The 22,022-nt window shown below is 53.0% G+C and overlaps 1 protein-coding gene across 1 annotated transcript; it reads left to right on the top strand.

The window, feature by feature from the left end:
* The first annotated feature begins 8,027 nt into the window (after positions 1–8,027).
* On the top strand, positions 8,028–14,731 carry PTGER2 (prostaglandin E receptor 2). Its single transcript, XM_059475045.1, has 2 exons — positions 8,028–8,855; positions 13,739–14,731. Exons 1-2 carry the CDS (start codon positions 8,028–8,030, stop codon positions 13,982–13,984), a joined length of 1,074 nt encoding a protein of 357 aa, XP_059331028.1. The 3' UTR covers positions 13,985–14,731.
* The last annotated feature ends 7,291 nt before the right edge of the window (positions 14,732–22,022 follow it).

Raw genomic sequence — 22,022 nt, 5'->3', positions numbered from 1 at the left:
GTAGCCGTGTTCCTGCCTGCCCTCACGTGATGTTTACTCTTGGTGCCAAACAGATTCTGCTTTTGAAGGAAAAATATCTTGGAGTTTTTGGAGGTGACCTGCTGGGCTTGGCTCTGGCTGTTGCACCCAGCTGGAGAAAAGGGCAGAGCTGCATTTGGGGATGTTTTGGGGACCCCTGTGAGCTGCCAGCTGGGTGCCTCTCCTTGGGTTTTTCCGAGGAGAAAGAAGGAAACGAGGGTTGGTTCATGGATTGGTTTCATGTTACTGGCATGGTATTGACTTGGAGATGGCTCACGTGGGGCTGCAGAGTCAACAGCTCCCAGCCTGCTCCGTGGCTTTCCGGGGACCTGTTCCACTCAGCCAGGTGAGATAACAGCCCTGGAAAACTTTGTTGTGTCCCTCTAAACTGGGATCTCCTTCCCCCAAATGTCTGTGCTCCACTCGGGACAGACGGAGCAGGCACGGCCAGGCTGGGAGAGTTTGGTGTGGGATCATGGAATTGTCACTGAGGTGGGATGAGATTTCCAAGCTGGGGGCATTCTGGGGGTGCAGGGCATCATCTGCCCCTGGTGCCTGTGAGGATTCACCCCTGGAGAGGCCCTGGCCCAGGAAAAGTCCCAGTCCCAGGAAATTCCCTGCCCCATGACGTGTGTTTGGATCCCAGGGTAACCACCATCCATGGAAATCAGTCATTAAACCAACACAAACCAAATCATTGTTCTCTATTAAGGTGCAAAAATAGACTCCCCCTGAGATGATGCGAACTCCTCATCACTGACCCATCCATGATTTTATCATCTCAGAAAATAAACCATGGAGCCACGAGTGACCTCCCCATCCCTGTATGCAGCATCCCTGCACATCCCTGCACATCCCCGCTCCCTGGCTGGCACCGCACATTTCCCAGTGACCTTGACACGCTCCCCTGGCTGGAGCAGCGCTTTTAATCGGGATCCTGCCCTTCCTGCTGTGGGAACAGACTCGGAGTCTCCAGCCCGGCGCTGCTGCTGCCTCGGGGCGAGCCAAGCGAGGGTTGGGCTCCAGGAGGATCAATCGTCCCTCCCGGCTGTTCCTGGGGCTGCCGTGTCCCCGTCCTCGCCAGAGATGGCAGCACGTCCCCAGCCAGGAGGAGCCAGGAGCCCAGGGACGTTCTGCACCCCAAGCTGGTGCCTTGGGCAGCCCGTTTTTCAGTGCCTCAACTCAGAATCCCAGAATTCACAGAATGCACAGAATCACAGAATCACAGAATCACAAAATCCCAGAATCACAGAATCACAAAATCCCAGAATCACAAAATCCCAGAATCACAGAATGCACAGAATCACAGAATCACAGAATCACAGAATTCACTGAATCCCAGAATCACAGCGTCACAGCATCACAGAATAATGACCTTAGAAGAGACCTGTGAGATCATTGAGTCCAACTTGTGCCCTCACACCTCACCCAGGCTACAGCACCCAATGCCATGTCCAGTCTGTTTTTAAACACATCCAGAGATGGTGATTCCATCACCTCCCTAGGAACAGCATTCCAGTACTTTATTATTCTTTCGGTGAATTTTTTTTTTCCTAAAACACGTACAGTTTGAGGCTTCAGGAGTTATGTGGAAGCTTAGATCCCCTCCTTACCGAGTCTGGGAACGATCAAAATAAAATGAAAATATAAATTAAATAAGAATTGGAATGAGAAATCCCGACAACGCGCGGGTTGGTTGCAAATGTTGCTAAATAGGAGCCGAAAAAGCTCAGGGGACTGTTGTGGAGCTCTCCCTGATCCCTGATCGCATCCTCCCCCAGGCTCCTGCAGTGCTCAGTCATTGCCCTGGGGACCCTCCGAGCCAGCCTGGAGTTCCCCAAGGGCTGGACCTGGTGCTAATGGATAAAGAGACGGTAAAGAGACGATAAAGGGACGATAAAGAGAGGCTGCTCAGCTCCACACCAGCGATGCCCTTTGGGGGCTCTTTCATGTCCCTGTCACCCTCCAGCCCTGCCCTGTCCCACGCTGTCACTGCTTCACCAGCATCCCCTCTCCCCGCATCCCGCTCCTTTCCTGGACATAAATCACACTCAGGGTGTTCTGTTGTTTTGGTTTGTTTTTTTTTTTTTTTTTAGCTCATGAAATCCAGGCACAACTTTGCTCAAGCTAATTTCCCGACAAATTGTTTCGCTCTTGCAAACAGCTCATTTTTTATTTTATTTTTTTTATTGCCTCCTGCATTTTTCAGCTGTTGTGGAAGCAGGGAGATGCCTGGGCAGGCAGCAGTGCCAGGGCTGCCAGCAGCCAGCCCAGGGGTGCCTTCCTCTGGTTTTTAACCCATGCACCCCAAACCTGGCCCATGCTCAGCCCTGCTTGGCCAGGGTGGGCACTGAGGCTGCTGGAAGCTCTGGAGCACGAGATAAAGGGTGGGAAGGTTTGGAAGAGAAATGTTGTGTGGATTTGTTAAACACAAGTCAGGATGGGGGTTTGGTTCAGAAGGGATGAAATCCACTCACCACAAACAGGTTTGGTTCAGAAGGGATGAAATCCACTCACCATAAACAGGTTTGGTTCAAAAGGGATTAAATCCACTCACCATAAACAGGTTTGGTTCATAAAGGGATGAAATCCACTCACCAAAAACAGGTTTGGTTCAAAAGGAATGAAATCCACTCACCATAAACAAGTTTGGTTCAAAAGGGGTGAAATCCACTCACCATAAACAGATTTGCTCAAAAGGGATGGAATCCACTCACCACAAACAGGTTTGGTTCAAAAAGGGGTGAAATCCACTCATCATGCTCTGGTGCATGAGATAAGGGGTGGGAAGGTTTGGAAGAGAAGTGTGTGGATTTGTTAAACACAAGTCAGGATTCGGGTTTAGTTCAAAAGGGGTGAAATCCACTCACCACAAACAGGTTTGGTTCAAAAGGGATGAAATCTTGTAGGGAAAACAACGCCAACAAACCTTGGAAGGATGTATGAGGGGCTGGAGTGTGTCCAGGGAAGGGAACGGAGGTGGGGAAGGGTCTGGAGCCCCAGGAGAGGCTGAGGGAGCTGGGAAGGGGCTGCAGAATCCCTGAGGAGCCGGGCAGGGGCTGCAGAATCCCTGAGGAGCTGGGAAGGGGCTGCAGAATCCCTGAGGAGCTGGGCAGGGGCTGCAGAATCCCTGAGGAGCTGGGCAGGGGCTCAGCCTGGAGCAAAGGAGGCTCAGGGGGGACCTTGTGGCTCTGCACAAGGAGGGCACAGCCATGGGGATGGGGCTCTGCTCCAGGGAACAGGGACAGGACAAGAGGAAACAGCCACAAGCTGCACCAGGAGAGGTTTAAGTTGGATATTGGAGAAAATTTCTCCGCCCCAGGTGGAGTTCCCATCCCTGGAGGGGTTTAAAAACTGTGAGGATGTGGCACTTGGGGACAGGGGTCAGCGGTGGCTTTGGCAGTGCTGGGGGAATGCTTGGACTCAATGCCTTAGAGGACTTTTCCAACTTAAATAATTCTAGGATTTGATATGGCCCTCGCTAGAGGCAGGACTGGAGCTAAACATGGAAGCAAGGGGAAGAAAACAAACACTTCCCAAGGCAGGACAGATTGTACCAAGCAGCCTGTTCCTGGTTTCCAGCACACCAAGGGGAATGAATTAAAAAAACAAAAAAAAACCAAAAAAAAAACAAAAAAACAACCAACCAACAACAACAAAACAACAACAAAACAAACAAACAAACAAAAAAACAAAACCCAAAACCCCAGCAATTTTCCTATTATTGCAGAAAAATCCCATCAGAGACAACTGTCAGTGGAGAAGCCTGAAGCCCCAGAAGGGTATTTAAGGCTCCATTAGGCTGCCAGGAAAATGAGCTCCAGAAGGAGCCAAAACCCCTTCCTGAGCTGTGACAGGGAATGCCAGAAAGGAGTGGGAGGCTGGGAAAAGCCTTGGAGCACCCCTACAGGGTGCCTGCTGCTGGGAAGGGGCTCTGGTTGGGCATCCTGCAGCTGCCTGCGTGGATCAGGGCAGGGCTCGGCCCCAGCTGTGTGATATAAGTGCATACTATATGGCTCTACGCAGGTATTTACAATATGTATTTTGATGTATTGATTAGTAGTGGTGAATATGAATTTCTATGTATTGATTAGTAGTGGTGAATATGAATTTCTATGTATTGATTAGTAGTGGTGAATATGAATTTCGATGTATTGATTAGTAGTGGTGAATATGAATTTCTGTGTATTGATTAGTAGTGGCGAACATGTATTTCGATGTATTGATTAGTAGTGCTGTGTTAACATTTTAAATAGATGTAGTCTTGTAGTTAGAAGGTAACTTTCGTAGTTAAAATAAGAACTATGCTAGTGGGGTTTTTTTCCTAATAAAGGAATGAGGCGCTTGCAGCAGACAGCAGCCACAGGACACCTAAATCTTTCAGGGAAAGGAATTTATTGCCTTCTTATCAGAAGAAATGAACTTCTTCCCGCCTGGGTGACGCTGCTAGGATTAGAAGGGAGAAGTTAACAATGAACAGACAGAATCCTGTGTTTGATTAGAATTTATGCATCATGTATGAAGTGTATGAATATGCAATGGGCTATTGTTCTTAAGGGTTAATCTTTTGTAGGCAGGGGTCCTTTTTCGGGCTCGTGATGCCCAGAGAAGGTACCCGGACGTCCGTAACCCTTTGTTTTTATTGTCTCATATTGTCCTAATTCAATTTGTCCAAATTGTTATTACTCTAATTGTGCTACTTATTTTTATTACCATTTTATTACTATTAAACTTTTAAAATTTTAAAAACGAGTGATTGGCGTTTGTCACAGCTGGGTTTTGGGAGGCACAAAGGAGGCTGAGCCTGTGCCAGGTGCCCCCCAGCCCTCTGGAATCAAACAGGATGGATCCCGCCTGCAGATGTGTCCCTGTGCTGGGGTGCTCTGCTGGGTCAGGGCTGGAAGCAGGGTTTAGAGAGCTCCTGGGATGTGTTTTCCTGCTGGTGAGGTGGTCTGGGATGGCTGAACACCATCCCCTCCATCCCACCATTGATCTGACCGCGGGAACAGAGCTGGGGCCGTGGCTTTGCTCACCGCCAGCCCTCTGAGGAGCGCTTGGAGCTGTGTGAGAGCAGAGAGCAGAGAGCAGAGCCAGCCTGGGAGTGGCCCCTCGGAGATGGAGGCGCTGCCACAAACCGCAGCTCCCCCGGCCCTGGAGCTTGTTGTGCCCCGAGTTTCCTTTGCGAAGTTCCTGTTACAAAAGTGTGGGTTTTAAAATAACAGCCAAAGCCACCGGTGTGGCTGCGACCTGCTCGGTGTCCCTGCTGGGGTCTGCCCTGTTCCTGAGGTGTGCAGAGAATAAATTAAATATTAAATTGTTACAGCTCTTGGGGCTGCAACCTGCTCGGTGTCCCTGCTGGGGTCTGCCCTGTTCCTGAGGTGTGCAGAGAATAAATTAAATATTAAATTGTTACAGCTCTTGGGGCTGCAACCTGCTGTGTCCCTGCCCCGCTGCAGTGTTGCACTGAGGTGCAGGGAGTTGTGAAAAATGTGGATTTTATGACTGGCTTTTCGCAAATATTAAAATGAATGCTAGATGTGTTGTGTTAGAAAGTGATGCTCTGTTAATTCTCTTAAGTAGTGCGTTAAATATAGTTTTAGGTTATGACAAAATGTTAAAATAGAAACGATGCAATGTAGGATACTTTTTTAAAGAAAGGATTCTCACTGAGATAGCAGCCACGGGACACCTGAATCTTTCAGAGAAAGAGAATTTATTGCTCCATTATCAGAAGAAATGAACTTCTTCCTGCCTCGAAGGCGCCGTCAGGATTCAGAGGAAGAAGCTGACACTGCCCAGCCAGAATCCTGGGTTTGAATGGAATTTATGCATCATGGATGAGCTGTATGAATATGCAACAGGCTGTTGTTTTTAAGGGTTAATCCTCTGTTAACGTGGGGCCTTTTTCAGGCTCATGCTGCTCAGAAAAGGTACCTGGACGTCCATAACTCATTGTCTCTATTGTCTCACATTGTCCTAATTCAAATTGTCCAAAATATTATTACTCTAATTATATAACTATTTTATAACCATTTTATTACTATCAAACTTTTAAAGTTTCAAAAACAAGTGATTGGCGTTTTTCACAGACTAAATTAAAAATAAAATTGTTACCGCTGTCGGGACAGCCCCAGGGCCACGGGAGGGAAAAGATGTTTTTATTCTGGAAGTTACCTGTGAAGAAATAAAGGGAGATTGAGTGAGGGCTGGTGTCCTGAAGGATGGAGGGGGCATCTGAGGCCACTGGGATGGAGCGTGTGGATTTCCCAGCCCTGGGTGTGTCCCAGGTTGGATGAGCTTGGAGCAGCCTGGGATGGCGGAAGGTGCCCATGGCAGAGGGTGGGATGGATGGGCTTTGAGGTGAGGCTGCGCCTCTTGGGGACCTCTGATGGCATGCAGGAGAGGGGACAATGGGGACATGGCCTGGTGCCAGCTATGGGCAGGGAATTCTCCGTGGGCTCCTCTGGAGCAATGGGAATCGCCCTGCACAGCCTGGGCTCTGCTGGGCTCAGGGGGTTTGGGATTGGTTCTGCACCAGGACTGGAGCTGGCCCAGGGCACCCCCGGGACTCTCTGACCACCGAGGGGCTCCTGGAGGGCACCGGGATCCGGGATTGGCACCGGGATACAGTGGGGCTCCATGGCATTCCCGGAGCCACACCGGGACTGCTGGAGCCGTGCCGGGATCGGCCCTGAGAGCTGCTCCGACTGGCACAGGGACTGCCCCGTGCCCCGGGGCTCTCGAACCGACACCGGGGCTCCTGGACCGGCCCCGGGACTCCTGGACCGGCACCGGGGCTCCCGGACCTTCAGCGAGGCTCCTGAACCGACACCGGGGCTCCTGAACCGACACCGGGGCTCCCGGAACCGACACCGAGGCTCCTGAACCGACACCGGGGCTCCTGAACCGACACCGGGGCTCCTGAACCGACACCGGGGCTCCTGGACCGGCCCCGGGACTCCTGAACCGACACCGGGGCTCCCGGACCTTCACCGAGGCTCCTGAACCGACACCGGGGCTCCTGGACCGGCACCGGGGCTCCTGAACCGACACCGGGGCTCCTGGACCGACACCGGGGCTCCTGGACCGACACCGGGGCTCCTGGACCGGCACTGGGGAGGATCGTAAGAGACGCTCCCGGTCGGGCAGTGCCGGAGCCGGGGCTGGGTCACACCGGGACTGTCCCAGAGATGCCGGGGCTGCCCGAGCACTCCCGACCCGGCACTGGGGCTCTCGGACCGCACCGGGACTGGCCGTGTCCCGGGCTCCCACACCGGTACCGGGACTGTCGGACCTGCACCGGGACTCGCTGTGTCCGGAGCTCTCAGAACGGTACTGGGACTCCCAGACCGGTAGCGAGACCGGCCGTGTCCAGCGTTCCCACACCGGTACCGGGACTGTCGGACCAGTACCAGGACTGGCCGTGTCTAGGATTCCCACACCGGTACCGGGGCTCCCAGACCGGTACCAGCACTGGCCGCACAGCAGGACTGGCCGTGTCCGGAGCTCCCACACCGGTACCGGGACTGTCTGACCGCCCCGGGACTCGCCGTGTCCGGGGCTCTCAGATCGGTACCGAGACTCTCAGACTCGCACTATCACTGATCCTGTCCGGGACTCTCACACCGGTACCGGGATTCTCAGACCCGCACCGGGACTGGCCGTGTCCGAGGCTCTCAGATCGGTACCGGGACTCGGCGTGTCCGAGGCTCTCAGATCGGTACCGGGACTCGGCGTGTCCGGATCTCCCGCACCAGTACCGGGATCCCGGACTGCAGCGCGACTCGCCGTGTCCGGGACTCCCAGGCCGGTACCGGGACTCTCGGTCGGGCCAGGCTCGGTCCGTGCGCGTTCCCCGCCTCCGCTCCGTCCATCCCCGTGAGCGCTGGCCCGGGGCGGTGCCGGGGCCCGGGGCGGTGCCGGGGCCGGTGGGCGGGCGGGGCGGTGCCGTCGGGGCGGGCGGTGCCGGTGCCGGGGCCGGGGGCGGCGGCGCAGTCGGGCGTGCGGCGATGAACGGGACGGGCCGGGCGGACGGGAGCGCCGGGGAAGCGCTGCCGGCCGGGGCTCGCCCGCTGGTCAGCGCCCTCATGTTCTCGGCCGGGCTCCTGGGGAACCTGCTGGCGCTGGCGCTGCTGCTGCGGGGCCGCCGCGGGGCTCGGCAGCGCCCGCCCGCGCTGTTCCACGTCCTGGTGCTGGCGCTGGTGGTCACCGACCTGCTGGGCACCTGCTCCGTCAGCCCCTTGGTGCTGGCCTCCTACCACCGAAACCTCACCCTGACCAGCCTGGCCCGCGGAGGGCACATCTGCCTCTACTTCGGCTTCGCCATGAGCTTCTTCGGCCTCGCCACCATGCTCATCCTCTTCACCATGGCGCTGGAGCGCTGCCTGGCCCTGGGGCGCCCCTACTTCTACGAGCGCTTCCTGAGCCCCCGCACGGGCTTGGTGGTCCTGCCGGCCATCTACACCTTCTCGGCCGCCCTGTGCTCGCTGCCGCTGCTGGGCTTCGGGCGCTACGTGCAGTACTGCCCCGGCACCTGGTGCTTCATCCAGATGCACCTGGAGCCGCACCGCGGGCTGGACGTGGCCTTCTCGCTGCTGTACGCCACGCTGCTGCTGCTGCTGATCGTGGCCGTGCTGCTGTGCAACCTGAGCGTGATGGCGAACCTGGCCCGCATGCACCGCCGCGGGCAGAGGAGCCGCAGGGTGGCCGCCCCCGAGCAGCCCCGAGGGGCCGCGGGCTGCGGGCGGAGAATGTTCTCCATGGCCGAGGAGATCGACCACCTGCTGCTGCTCTCCATCATGACCATCACCTTCGTCATCTGCTCCCTGCCCTTCACGGTGAGTGGCGCTGGGTGTTCTCTCTCCCCAGCGCTCATATTTCTCTCCTGGCCTTTGTAAAGCATCCCCCAAGTCTGCTGGCCAGATCTCGAGGGTTGGGGTGAAAGCTTGGGAGAGCACAGCTCAGCCATGAGCTTGGCAATGTGCACATCAGTGGGGAATGGGGAATCCCTCCCTGTGTCCCCAGGGCCAGGAGGAGAATGGGATGGGGTGTCAGGATCACAGGGGGCAGAAGAATGGGCTGGCAGGAGAATGGGGTGACAGGAGGATGGGGTGGCAGGAGAATGGGGTGACAGGAGGATGGGGTGGCAGAGGATGGAGTGGCAGGAGAATGGAAGGGCAGGAGAATGAGATGACAGGAGAATGGAGAGGCAGGAGGATGGGGTGGCAGGAGAATGATGTGACAGGAGGATGGAGTGGCAGGAGAATGGTCTAACAGGAGAATGGGGTGGCAGGAGGATGGAAGGGCAGGAGGATAGTCTGACGGGAGAATGGAGTGGCAAGGAGAATGATGTGGCAGGAGGATGGTCTGACAGGAGAATGGTCTAACAGGAGAATGGGGTGGCAGGAGGATGGTCTGACAGGAGAATGGTCTGACAGGAGAATGGAGTGGCAAGGAGAATCATGTGGCAGGAGCAGAGGTGCCCTCCCACCCCACAGAGGCTCCAAGGCCAGGCCGTGTGGCTCAGGCAGGGTCTCCTGGACCACACATCATCATCACTGAGATTCCCAGGATCCAGGAGCTCATGGTGGAGGTGTGAGGGATGGCAAAACAACCAATTGCACTTCTAGGGAGGGGATGAAGGAGCTGCCCTGGGCTGGAGGCAGTGGATGTCCGTGCTGGGTGGGATGAGTTATCCCAGATTTCTGTGGACAGAGCTGGAGATGAGGGAGGCTGTGCCCACCTCGCTGTCAGACAGAGGTTTCTGCTCCTCTGCAGCAGCGCTGAGGCGCTGGCACAGATCTGGGAGATTTCTGGGAACAGAGATCTGGCACGGCAGCCACAGCACGTGGCATCCCAAGGGACGTCCCCACATCCCGTGCCCCATCCATGCACGAGGCTGCCAGCAGAAATCCGGGATCCAAACAGCAAAGTGAAGAGGAGAGAGCGAGTGCCCTGCCTCTGTCTGGGCTCTGCCCTCCCAAGGGCCACTTCTCACCCATCCAGGTGCTTTTCCAGAGCCCGGGTGTGTGAGCCCCCCAGGGCAGGAGATCATTTGGTCCCTTTAGGAGTGATCCCAGCAAGGCCGGGAGCACAGCCAGTGCTAATTTCACACTCTTGGTGTTAAATAGACTCTGCCTTCCCTTCATCCTCCCTTGCTTTCCCTAAGGGAAAAGGAAATAACCACAGGATACGGCCGAGCCAGGGTTTTAGAACAAAGAAATAATGTTCAGATGCTCGTGAGCATCCCAGGAGCCTCAACGCCCTGGGAGACTCCAGCTCCTGACCGTGACCCCAGAGATGATGGGCAGCCCTTCCCGTGCCCCAGAACAGCCCTGGGCTGGCTGCTGTGCTCAGGAGGAGCAGAACCCCTGGCTGGGCAGGGCCCTGAGAGCGTGCTGGGGGCAGAGGGGCTGGGAAAGCAGCCCTGGCCGGGCTCCCGTGGGGCCTGTGGGGGCAGATGTGGCCTTGTCCAGAGCCAGCTTCCCCTTTCCCATGTGGGGCCACGCTTGGCAGCGGCTCAAACCCAGCCTCCTCCTTGGGTGACACTTTCTCTCGTGTCCCTGGAGCAGCCCAGGCACACACAAACCCCTCAGGCCGGGAATTCCTCCCCAGACCCCACCAGAGCTGGGAAATGCTGCGTGCGGTGCCATCGCAGGGTGGTACCCGGGGGATGCCGCGCAGGGCAGCGATGCTCCAGCGATGCTCCAGTGATGCTCCAGGGATGCTGCCAGCCCCATCCCTGCTGTGCCCAGCCCCAGCGAGGGGGTGGCGGTGACCCGAGTGAGTAAGGGGGGCTGAGTCACCTTCCCGGAAAACCCCGCGGGCTGGGATGAGTCGGCAGGGCAGGAAGGAGCGGCGGGGTCTCAGCGCTCATCCTGCTCATCCTCTGCCTCCGTGCTGTCCCACGGTTCTGCTGCCGTGTGGTCTCAAGGTGAGAGACACCAGAGACACCAGAGACGCCACTTCCTCCAGCAGCTCGGGTCTGACCGTGCCTCTGAACGAAGGGCTGCCTTGCATTTAAAGTTCATTTAAACCCACACATCGCCGGCCGGGGGTGAATGTTCAAATCACAAACAGGACGGGGCTGCTGGGAGCGTGCCTTGAGCTGGTTTATTTTCCAGCATCTCATTACATGGTTATTGTGAAAAACGCCAATCACTTGTGTTTTAAAATTTTTAAAGTTTAATAGTAATGAAATGGTTATAAAAATAGTAACACAATCAGAGTAGTAACAATTTGGACAAATTGAATTAAGACAATATGAGACAATAAAAAACAAAGAGTTACAGACAGTCCGGGTACCTTTTTCTGGGCATCACAAGCCCGAAAAAGGACCCCCGTTAACAAAGGATTAACCCTTAAGAACAATAGCTCGTTGCATATTCATACACTTCATCCATGATGCATAAATTCCATTCAAACACAGGATTCTGTCTGGTCATCATCAACTTCTCCCCTCTAATCCTAACAGCACCTCCAAGATGGGAAGAAGTTTGTTTCTTCCGATAAGAAGGCAATAAATTCTTTTTCTCTGAAAGATTCAGGTGTCCTGTGGCTGCTATCTCGCTGTAAGTCCTTTCTTTTAAACAAAGCATCTTACACAGCACAGTTTCTATTTTAACAATTTTTATAACCTAAAACTATATTTAACACAGTACTTAAGAAAATTAATACAGCATTGCTTTCTAACACTACACTTTTAATATTTGCGAAAAGCCAATCATAAAATGCATGCATTTTTCACAGTTATGACAATGGGAAGATGCCATCAGCTCACATCCCAGAACTTAATGTTCCAACTTACTTTATAAGTTTTCCCACAAAGCAAAAGCACATTGACAGCAGTTCTATCCAACCACTGTAAACACAGGTACGTTTGGTTAAAACAATGCTTGCTTATTTCGAATACAATACCCGCTTTTAAGCCTTACAGAGTTCCATTATTAAGCTTCAAACTTCCTAATATCTCACTAGATAAAGTTTTCTGTAGCTTAGGGAGTTATTCAAGACAAGTGTTAGTACACAGATCATTGTTCTATTTGTCCTTGCTTTTCTACTTTTTAAACAATTTTTCTGCTGACCAATCTCATGGCTGCTGCTTAGCTCCAATCGCCGTTCTGCTGTCTCTGAGCCTGCCTTTTGCAGCTTCCCCAAAACCCTCTGATTTTATGGATTCCCACACCACAGAGTCGGCAAATTTGCTGTGACAGCCCAAACTGCCCCAAAAGAGCTGCCTGGGGGGGCAGATCCTGGGAGCCCAAACTCGGGGTTGTTTCTCCCTGTGATTTCTCCCTGGTTGAGGGAGGTGATTGTGAGACCCCCCTGCAGGGCTGTGTCCAGCTCTGGGGTCCTTCCAGCACAACAGAGACCTGGAGCTGTTGGACTAAATCCAGAGGAGGCACCAAGATGATTGAAGGGGTGGAGCAGCTCTGCTGGGAGAATTGGGATTGCTCACCCTGGGAAAGAGAAGGATTTGAGGTCGCCTAATTGTGACCTTCCAGTACTTGAAAGGAACTCAAAAGGACTCTTTACGAAGGCCTGGAGTGACAGGACCAGGGAGAAATGGATTCAAACTGACAGAGAGGAGGTTTAGATGGGAAATTGGGAAAAAATTCTTTGCTGTGAGGATGGTGAGGCCCTGATACAGGTTGTCCAGAGAAGCTGTGGCTGGAAGGGTTCCAGACCAGGTTGGATGGACCTCCTCCAGGCAGCACTGACAGAACCAGAGCACGCAGCCTCAAGCTGTGCCAAGGGAAATACAGGTTGGATATCAGGGAAAAGTTTTTTACAGAAAGAGTGATAAAGTTCTGGAATGGCTGCCCAGGGAGGTGGTGCAGTCCCCATCCCCTGGGTGTGTTTAACAAAGCCTGGATGTGGCACTGGGGGCCAGGGTTTAGCTGAGGTGCTGGGGCTGGGTTGGACTGGATGATCTTGAAGGTCTCTCCCAATCCAGTGTTTCTGTGAATTCTGTGATTCTGTGAGTTCTGTCTTCTGTGAATTCCATGAATTCTGTGGATTCTATGAATTCTGCCAATTCTGTTTATTCTGTCAATTCTGTCATTCTGTGATTCTGTGGATACTGTGATTCTGTGATCCTGCAAATTCTGTGATTCTGTGAATTCTGTCATAGTCACTCTGTGAATTCTGTCATTCTGTGAATTCTGTGAATTCTGTCAATTCTGTCATTCTGCAAATTCTGTCATTCTGTGAATTCTGTGCGTTCTGTGATGCTGTGATTCCGTGAATTCTTTCAATTCTGTCATTCTGTGATTCTGTGAATTCTGTGATTCTGTCATTCTCTGATTCCATGGATTCTGTGAATTCTGTCATTCTGTCAATTCTGTCATTCTGTCAATTCTGTCAATTCTGTCAATTCTGTCAATTCTGTCATTCTGAGAATTCTGTCAATACTGTGATTCTCTGAATTCTGTCCTTCTGTGATTCTGTGAATTCTGTGAATTCTCTCATTCTGTGAAATCTGTGATCCTGTGAATTCTGTCAATTCTGTCGTTCTGTGAATTCTGTCATTCTGTCAATTCTGTGATTCGGTTCATTCTGTGACCCTGTGAATTCCATGATTCTGTGATCCTGTGAATTCCGTGAATCCTGTGAATCCCGTGAATTCCCTGGATGTGCCTTGGCTGAACCCCGCCTAGCAGAACAACAATAGACCCAAGCCAGGCCGTTTTTAACCTCCTCTCCCGCCCCGATCCCACAGATCCGCGCCTACGTGAACAAGCTCAGCGAGGCAGAGGGTGACCACGGCTGGGACCTGCTGGCCCTGCGTTTCCTGTCCATCAACTCCATCGTGGACCCGTGGGTGTTTGCCATCCTGCGGCCGCCCGTGCTGCGCCTCATGCGCTCCGTGCTCTGCTGCCAGCTCACCCCCGCGGCGCCCGGCGGCCACGCCGTGTCCTCTGCTGTCACAAAGCTGCCAGCACGGCCACACCTCTGTGGGCAGTAGGTCCGGGGGGATGCAGCCTCCTGATGGGCAGTTCTGGGCCCCTCAGTGTGGGAAGGGTGTGGAGATGCTGGGGAGCGGCCGGAGGGAATGAGGCTGGAGAGGGGTTGGAACGCAAACCCTGTGAGGAAGCCCTGAGGGAGCTGGGGGTGCTCAGCCTGGAGAAAAGGAGACTCAGGGGTGCCCCCATCACTCTGCACAGCTCCTGAAAGGTGCCTGTGCCCAGCTGGGGCTGGGCTCTGTCTGCAGCAGCACTGACACAACCAAAGGACACAGTCTGAAGCTGTGCCAATGGAAATTCAAGTTGGATATGAGGAAAAAGTTTTTTACAGAAAGAGTGACAAAGTTCTGGAATGGCTGCCCAGGGAGGTGGTGCAGTCCCCATCCCTGGGTGTGTTTAACAAAGCCTGGATGTGGCACTGGGTGCCAGGGCTGAGTTGGGGTGTTGGGGCTGGGTTGGGCTCCATGATCCTGAAGGTCTCTCCCAACCCAGTGATTCTGTGAATTCTGTGATTCTGTGAAGCTCTGCCAGCCTGGGCCAGCTGGGGGTGGCTCAGGTGTCGCTTGGGAAGTCCCTGTGGCCTCTCACAGGGACAGAAGTGCAGGAGGACAGGGTTGGAAGGGCTGGCGAATCCCTGGGGTTGGAAGGGCTGGTGAATCCCTGCGGTTGGAAGGGCTGGTGAATCCCTGGGGTTGGAAGGACTGGTGAATCCCTGCGGTTGGAAGGGCTGGTGAATCCCTGGGGTTGGAAGGACTGGTGAATCCCTGGGTGCTGCTGGCACCCTCAGGGCTGGAGGAGGGCTCAGCCCTGCTGGGGAGGGTTGGGGGTGAAGCTTGGGGGGTTTTGTTGTGACCCCATGGCTGGGGGGTGTTGGGAAGCAGAGGTTCCAGGTGTGCTGCCCAGCAAGGTCTCCGTGGGTTTTTGGGATGCACAGCTGCTGGAGATGGGGCTGGGTGGCTGCAAACACCCATCTGTGTCCCCAGATCCATAAGGATTGGGAAGGAGAGGAAGGGAGCAGTGTGTCATTAAAAAATCCCCATTATTTTAGGCTGGTTGCCTAAAGAAATGCACTTTTTCAGGGCCAGGTCTGTGTGCTCATGCCTGTCTGTCTGTCTGTCTGTGCCACAGCCCTGAGATTTTAGGCACTGGTGGGTCCCTGAGGGGCACCAAAGTACTAAAAAAGCCAAATTTTGGTACTTCCCTGGTGCTGTGATGGAGCAGAGCAGCCTCTCCTCAGAACCCATTTGGAAATTCCCTTTGGAAGAGCCAGCAAAGGGAATAAAGAGCCTGACCAGGGAATGGCCACAGCCATGAGCTTCAACCACATCCAGGGTGGTGCTGCTGGTGGGGTTTGGGTTTGTCCTTGATTGGGATGAATATTTATTTAAACTAAAATGCAAAAAAATCAATAAAATCAAAAAACCAACTGCAAAACCATGCAGGTTTTGAAGTTGGACATCACCCTTCAACACCACTATTTTGTTTTTCTGGGATTCCTCTTGCTCTTTGGGACTCCAGGATGGCTCCCACTGGGATGAGGAGCGCCCAACTCCACATCCCAAGGCCACCACTGCCATTAGGGATTTTCTTGTGGCTCCCATTTGAGGAACATCCCACACACCCAGTGGCATTTGTGCAATTCCCAGTGTGGGATCTCATTTGGGAGCTGCAGCTCTGCTCAGGGAGCCCAAAAGTGCCGAGATTTGGGGCTTTTCCGTGGTTTGTGAGGCGAGGTGATGTAAAAATTAAAAAAAAAAAAAGAGTTATTATTTAAATGTTTAAATAATAAATGTGTCTCAAAGGAGCCTGCTGAATCATGTGTGGGTTTGTGCTTGTGATGCTGCTCAGGGTAGATCAGGCTCCTGGAGGAAATGTGTTGGATGTGGATGAAACCACGGGAATGGGGGGAGAGGCAGCAGGAGAGGCTGGCAGGGGGAAGTGGGTGCCTCCAATTTCCTATAAAGTGGCAATAAAATGCATTTTTGCAGATGTAGAATGACATTTTTTTAACAGAGCTGCACAATTTCCTCCCCATCTCTGAGCTCTTCCCTCAAACCTGCCCATCCCACAGGCAGGGAGAGGCAGGCAGAGCTCCCACCTGTTATCAAAACACCACCCCCAAAAATACCCACCCTAAAAAAGGCAGGGTTGAGGTCACTCCTGTCAGGCTGCCAATGCCCACAGGAAGTCTCCTGGCCTCCCAAATGCGTGTGGGCAGATGTCAGGCAGGGGCTGCTCTCACTCAAATGAGTTTTTGGCAGCACCCCGTGGCTGGGGGGCTGTGGAAGTTTAGGAATAGGTTTTCCAGATGTGCCTGCCCATGGGGGTGAAGCTGGGGTGCTCCCAACGCCCATGGAATGTCATTAATCCTGGTGCCAACACTGGGAACACAAATTTGGCACCATCCCACCCAGCACTGGCATGGCACAGTTGGCCCTTCATTCCCAAATAATTCCTCAGCAGGAGGAAAAGCAAATTCTGGGCTCAGTTTTGGGGCTCCCATCATGGCTAAGGGTGTGCTCAGCTGGAAAAGGAGCCAAAAAACTTTAGGAAGATCTTTGGGTCCTTGAGCTTTATTTATCTGGATGGTCATGACCTGCTTGCTCACGCTGGAATTTCAGGACCAGTTGCCCAATTCTCCTCTGAGCCAAAGGGAATGGCTGCCTGGAGTGCAAAATATAGAAGGAAAAATTTTTAAAAAATGGGAAAAATGTTAGAAATGGCAAGGAGGTTGCATCCTGCAGGAATGTGACAGGGTGGGAGGAGAGCCCAAGGGCAGGATTTTCCCAGAATCCAAGGATTCACTCCTGCCAGCCCCCAGCTCCTCTGCTGACCACTAATTAGCAGCTGCTGGTTTTTTTGGGAGGTTTATGGCTCCTCATCAGGAAATTCAGCATCCATCCCCTGGGATTGGTTTTTGCTGCAGGAGAGGCACTCTCCCAACCATCAGGGCAGCAATCCTGGCAAGGATGGCTCAGGGAAATCATTTGGATCAAATTCAATGCCAGAATAAAAGGTAAATTGCAAGGAGAGGAACCCCTTAAACCTGAGTCCCTTGGCCAGGACACATCCTGAGCTGCTGGCCAGGGATTACACCCAAGCTCTGGAATCCAAAAACTCCTCCTTTCTCTGCTTCCAAAGGAGAAAAGGGCCTTCAACAGAGCTCTGGGAGGACAGGAGGACTGTGAATCTCTGCATCCTAAGCCTTGAGCCTGCACAAAATGCTGCTTTTATTAACATCACGCAGGAGCCTTTGGAAAAAGCAAATTAATTTTCCTCTCATCAGCTCCCTCAGCATCTGCTCAGCTCAAATCCACAATGACAAAGTTTCATTTCATTGTCTGTGCCAGCCCTTAATGACTTTTTTATTCCCACACCGGAAACCTGCTGGCCCAGGGAAGCTCCAGGCCGGTCTTTAACCCTGCATTTCCAGCTGGGAATCTGCTGCTGGACAGGAGGGAGGGAGGAAACATTCCCTGGAGACAACAGAGGGCATCTGCTGCCCCTCAGGCTTTCTGAAAAATGGTGAGACTTTCCACAGTGCCTGAGGGGTGCAGGGAGTGGGGATCTTGTCCGAAATCTGCCATAGAACCATGGAATGGTTTGGGATGGAAGGGACCTTAAATCCCATCCCATTCCACCCACTGTCCACATCTTCCACCATCCCAGGTGACTCCAAACTCTGTCCAGCCTGGCCTTGGGCAGTTCCAGGGATCCAGGGGCAGCCACAGCTTCTGTAGGCACCCTGTGCCAGGGCCTCACCACCCTCAGAGGGAAGAATTCCTTCCCACTTGTCTTGGTTTGGAAAGCCAAGTGTCTGCTAAGGAAGGCAGGAGCCTCCCCTGAAATGTAAGACGTAAACCCCCTCCCTCCCAATTGCTATAAATTCTAATTTAAGGGGCTCTCAGGCAAAAAACAATTGAGCAGGAATAACAATTCTGTAGTAGGGAAGAAAATAAAAGGATAAAATAAACAATGCAGTAAACCAAACCAACACTGACAGAGCCAGAACCCAACCTGACACCCTGTGGGTCAGGCTGTTGGCAGCAGTCCCATTGGAATTGTGGCTCAGCCCTCCTGCAGGGTCAGGGCTGGTTCTGCTGGAGCAGGGATCCTGGAGAAGGGTGCAGTCTTCCTCTGAAGATCCAGGGGAAGAGGGAAATCCTCTGGGAAATCCAGTGGAGAAGCCGTGCTGGTGTTCCAGAATCTCCAGATTATATCCGGGTAGGAATGCTTGGCTGGTGTTCCAGAATCTCCAGATTACATCCAGGCAGGAATGCTTGGCTGGTGTTCCAGAATCTCCAGATTATATCCAGGTAGGAATGCTTGGCTGGTGTTCCAGAATCTCCAGATTATATCCAGGTAGGAATGCTTGGCTCCTCCCTCTGGGCTCACATCTGCCAATGGGATGCTGTAGTTCTTATCAGCCATGCAGGGACATTCAAGAGCTGTTATCAGCAGGTGTCTCCCTGGTTGTGGAAGAGATAAGGAAAACTGCCCAGTGAACAGAAGACAACTGCCATCCAGAAGGGAAATAAAAAACAATTTGCTTGGAAATCCAGGACACCAATGTCCCATCTAACCTCTGCCAGCGGAAAGCTCCTTTATTCTGGCCCTTCAGCCCCTTGGAAATAATCCCTCTCCATTCCCAAGTGATGCTGATGCCACACAATGGTTTTGGGGAAAAGGCATTTTGGGAGAGTAGAGAAGAAGGAAAAGCTCTTCCCTCCTGCTTCCTCCTTTCCTGGCTTGTTTGGAACATCTCCCCCACATTTCTGTGCTGACAGCAGGGAGGAAATGCTCATTTTTGGGCTGTCCTGGCTGTGGTTTTATGGGGGCCAAAAAAACCCCTCAGTCCCATTGAGGGGGATCAGGAAATGTGGGCAATATTTGGGAACACCCTACAAAGGTGGGGATGGGATGGGATGGGATGGGATGGGATGGGATGGGATGGGATGGGATGGGATCCATGGGATGGGATCCATGGGATGGGATGGGATCCATGGGATGGGATCCATGGGATGAGATGGGATCCATGGGATGGGATCCATGGGATGGGATGGGATCCATGGGATGGGATCCATGGGATGGGATCCATGGGATGGGATCCATGGGATCCATGGGATGGGATCCATGGGATGGGATCCATGGGATGGGATCCATGGGATGGGATGGGATCCATGGGATGGGATCCATGGGATGAGATGGGATCCATGGGATGGGATCCATGGGATGGGTGCAGTGGTGTGTCCAAGCCCAGCATTCCTGCAGAGCACTTCAGGAATTTCTGCTCCAGACCTTTGGGATGCTGGAAGCCAAGCAGAGCTGCCTTTGCAGGCCCAGGAACCCTCCCTGGGCTCCAGAGGGTGTGATCCATGTTAAATTGGATTACAATTATTAGCCAAGGAAGTGACTTATGGGGACATGGCGTGGCTGGGCTTCCCATCTGGCTCTGCAGTGCTTCCAGGGCTTCCCATGCCACAGGAAAATGTCACATTTGGCTTTGCCACAGCTGCCTTCTGCTTTTGCAGCTGGTTTTGCACCTCTGCATCCCCACATATTCATGTGGAACCTTTCCTCCGAGTCCTTCGGGTCACCCCACATCAGAATGATCCTGTTCTGAAAGAGGGATCAGCCTTTTCCAGGGATTGTTTGTGGCAACCCAAACTTCATAGGCTTAAAATCAACAACAACACTGAGACCCAAAATGAGGAATTTGTGTTTTTCCCCTGCCATTGTGAGGGGTTATGAGACCTTGGAAGCAGCAGGGCTGGGCAGAATTACCTAAAGTGAAACCAAATACACCTGAGAGATCCAGAACAAACTTTTGTGGGGGCATAAATTCCTTGTGCCACATCAGTTTAACCAGGGAATCCTGCAGTGGAATCCAAGGGCTGGGATCCCCGCATCAGCCCCACCACCCTCCCAGCCAGGAATTCCCAATCTCCCACCCATCCCTGCCCTCTGGCACTGGGAGCCATTCCCTGGCTCCTGTCCCTCCATGCCTTGTCCCCAGTCCCTCTGCAGCTCTCCTGGAGCCCCTTCAGGCCCTGCCAGGGGTTCTGAGCTCTCCCTGGAGCCTTCTCCATGTGAACACTCCCAGCTCTCCCAGCAGAGCCTTGAATTTTTAAGCTTTTTTACAATATGTGAGTAATAACAACAATTTTCATTCTGGCTTTTGGGTTCAGCATTGCAGGGGGGTGAAGGCCTCACATTTATTTCCCCAGATTGCCATAAACTGTCCATTTCTCAAGCCTACCAGATTTATTTTAGCTGTGGGCGTGACCTCCTCACTCAGAAGGGCTGTGGCCAGACATTTTCTCACATAATTCAGTTTTTCTCTTTCTCTGACACCAAAACAACAACGTGAACATCCTGGTTCAGTGCAAGGTGTCCCTGCCCATGGCAGGACTTGGAACAAGGTGGGCTTTAAGGTCTCTTCCAACATAAATATTCCACAATTCCATGGAGCTGCAGCCCTCCTGCTGCTCATTTTTCCTCACAGATGGAGCTGGGTGTGCTGGGAGGGTGAGCTGGAGCATCTTGGGATGGGGCTGGACCCTGTACCCCTGTATCCTTGAATTCCTGTATCTCTGAATCCCTGATTCCCTGATTCCCCAAATTCCCAAATTTCTGTATCCCTGTATCCCTATATCCCCATACCCTAGAATTCCTGTATCCCTGTACCCCTAAATCCATGGATCCCTGTATTTCTGTATCCCCATACTCCTGTACCCCTGAATCCCTGAATTCCTGAATCCCTGGATCCCTCTATCTCTGAGTCCCTGTATCCCTGTACCCCTGAATCCCTGTATCCCTGAATTCCTGAATCCTTGTGTCCCTGAATCCCTGCATCCCTGTATCCCTGAATTCCTGCATCCCTGTATCCCTGAATCCCTGTACCCCTGGATCCCTGAATCCCTGAATTCCTCTTCTCCTGAATGCCTGAATTCCTGAATCCTTCTATCCCTGAATCCCTGAATCCTTGTATCCCTGAAGTCCTGAATTTCTGAATCCCTGAATTCTTGTCTCCCTGAATCCCCGTATCCCTGAATTCCTGGATTCCTCTATCCCTGAATTTCTGTATCCCTTTACCCCTGTATCCATGAATTCCTGAATTCCAGGATCCCTGAATCCCTGGATCCTTCTATCTCTGAATCCCTGTATCCCTGTATCCCTGAATCCCTGTGTTTCTATATCCCTGTATCCCTGTATTTTTATATCCCTGAATCCCTGTACCCCTGAATTCCTGTATCCCTGCATCCCTGTACCCCTGTATCCCTGAATTTCTGTATCCCTGTACCCCTTTATCCCTGAATCCTTGTGTCCCTGAATTCCTGTGTCCCTGTATCCCTGAATTCCTGAATTTCAGCATCCCTGTATCCCTGAATCCCTGCATCCCTGAATTCCCGAATCTCTAAATCCCTGTATCCCTGTACCCCTGAATCCCCGTGTCTCTGAATTCCTGTATCTCTGTACTCCTGGATCCCTATATCCCTGTATCTCTGCATCCCCGTATCCCTGAATTCCTGAATCCCTGTGTCCCTGCTATTCCCTGTTCCACCCTTTATCCAAAATGCACACACAGACAAAGGCCTGGATGGATCAGAGCCCCCCAGAGCCCCCCAGAATTCCCCCCAACCGAGGGACATCCAACCAGAAACCCAAAGAAGGACAGGCACAAACCCAGCCAGAGCTCCCGGATGATCCACAAGCGACTGCAAACAGAAAGAAGGGAAAGTTTTCCAAGCCTGGCTAAAATTCCATCCCTCCCTCGGGGTGGGAGCGGCTCTGCAGGCGCCGCTGCTCTGTGCTCCCGCCCCCGGAGAAAGTCCTGTCCCCTCGGAGCACCCCGATGAGGTGCCAGGGAATTTATATTATTATTTATATATTAATAATGTCCTCCTTCCCCACGCACCCGCCAGGGAGGGCGGGATCACACATTCCCCGTTCCCTCGGGCTCTTCCCGAGCTCTGGAAGGGGCACCTCGTGTCCCTGTTCGGCAGCCTGAGGTGGGGAATGTGTTGGGGACACTCCTGG

This window comes from Ammospiza nelsoni, chromosome 6, assembly GCF_027579445.1.
Source record: "Ammospiza nelsoni isolate bAmmNel1 chromosome 6, bAmmNel1.pri, whole genome shotgun sequence".
NCBI lineage: Eukaryota > Metazoa > Chordata > Aves > Passeriformes > Passerellidae > Ammospiza > Ammospiza nelsoni.
Note: the sequence above shows the minus strand (reverse complement) of the source record. Positions and strands in the feature narration are given on the sequence as shown.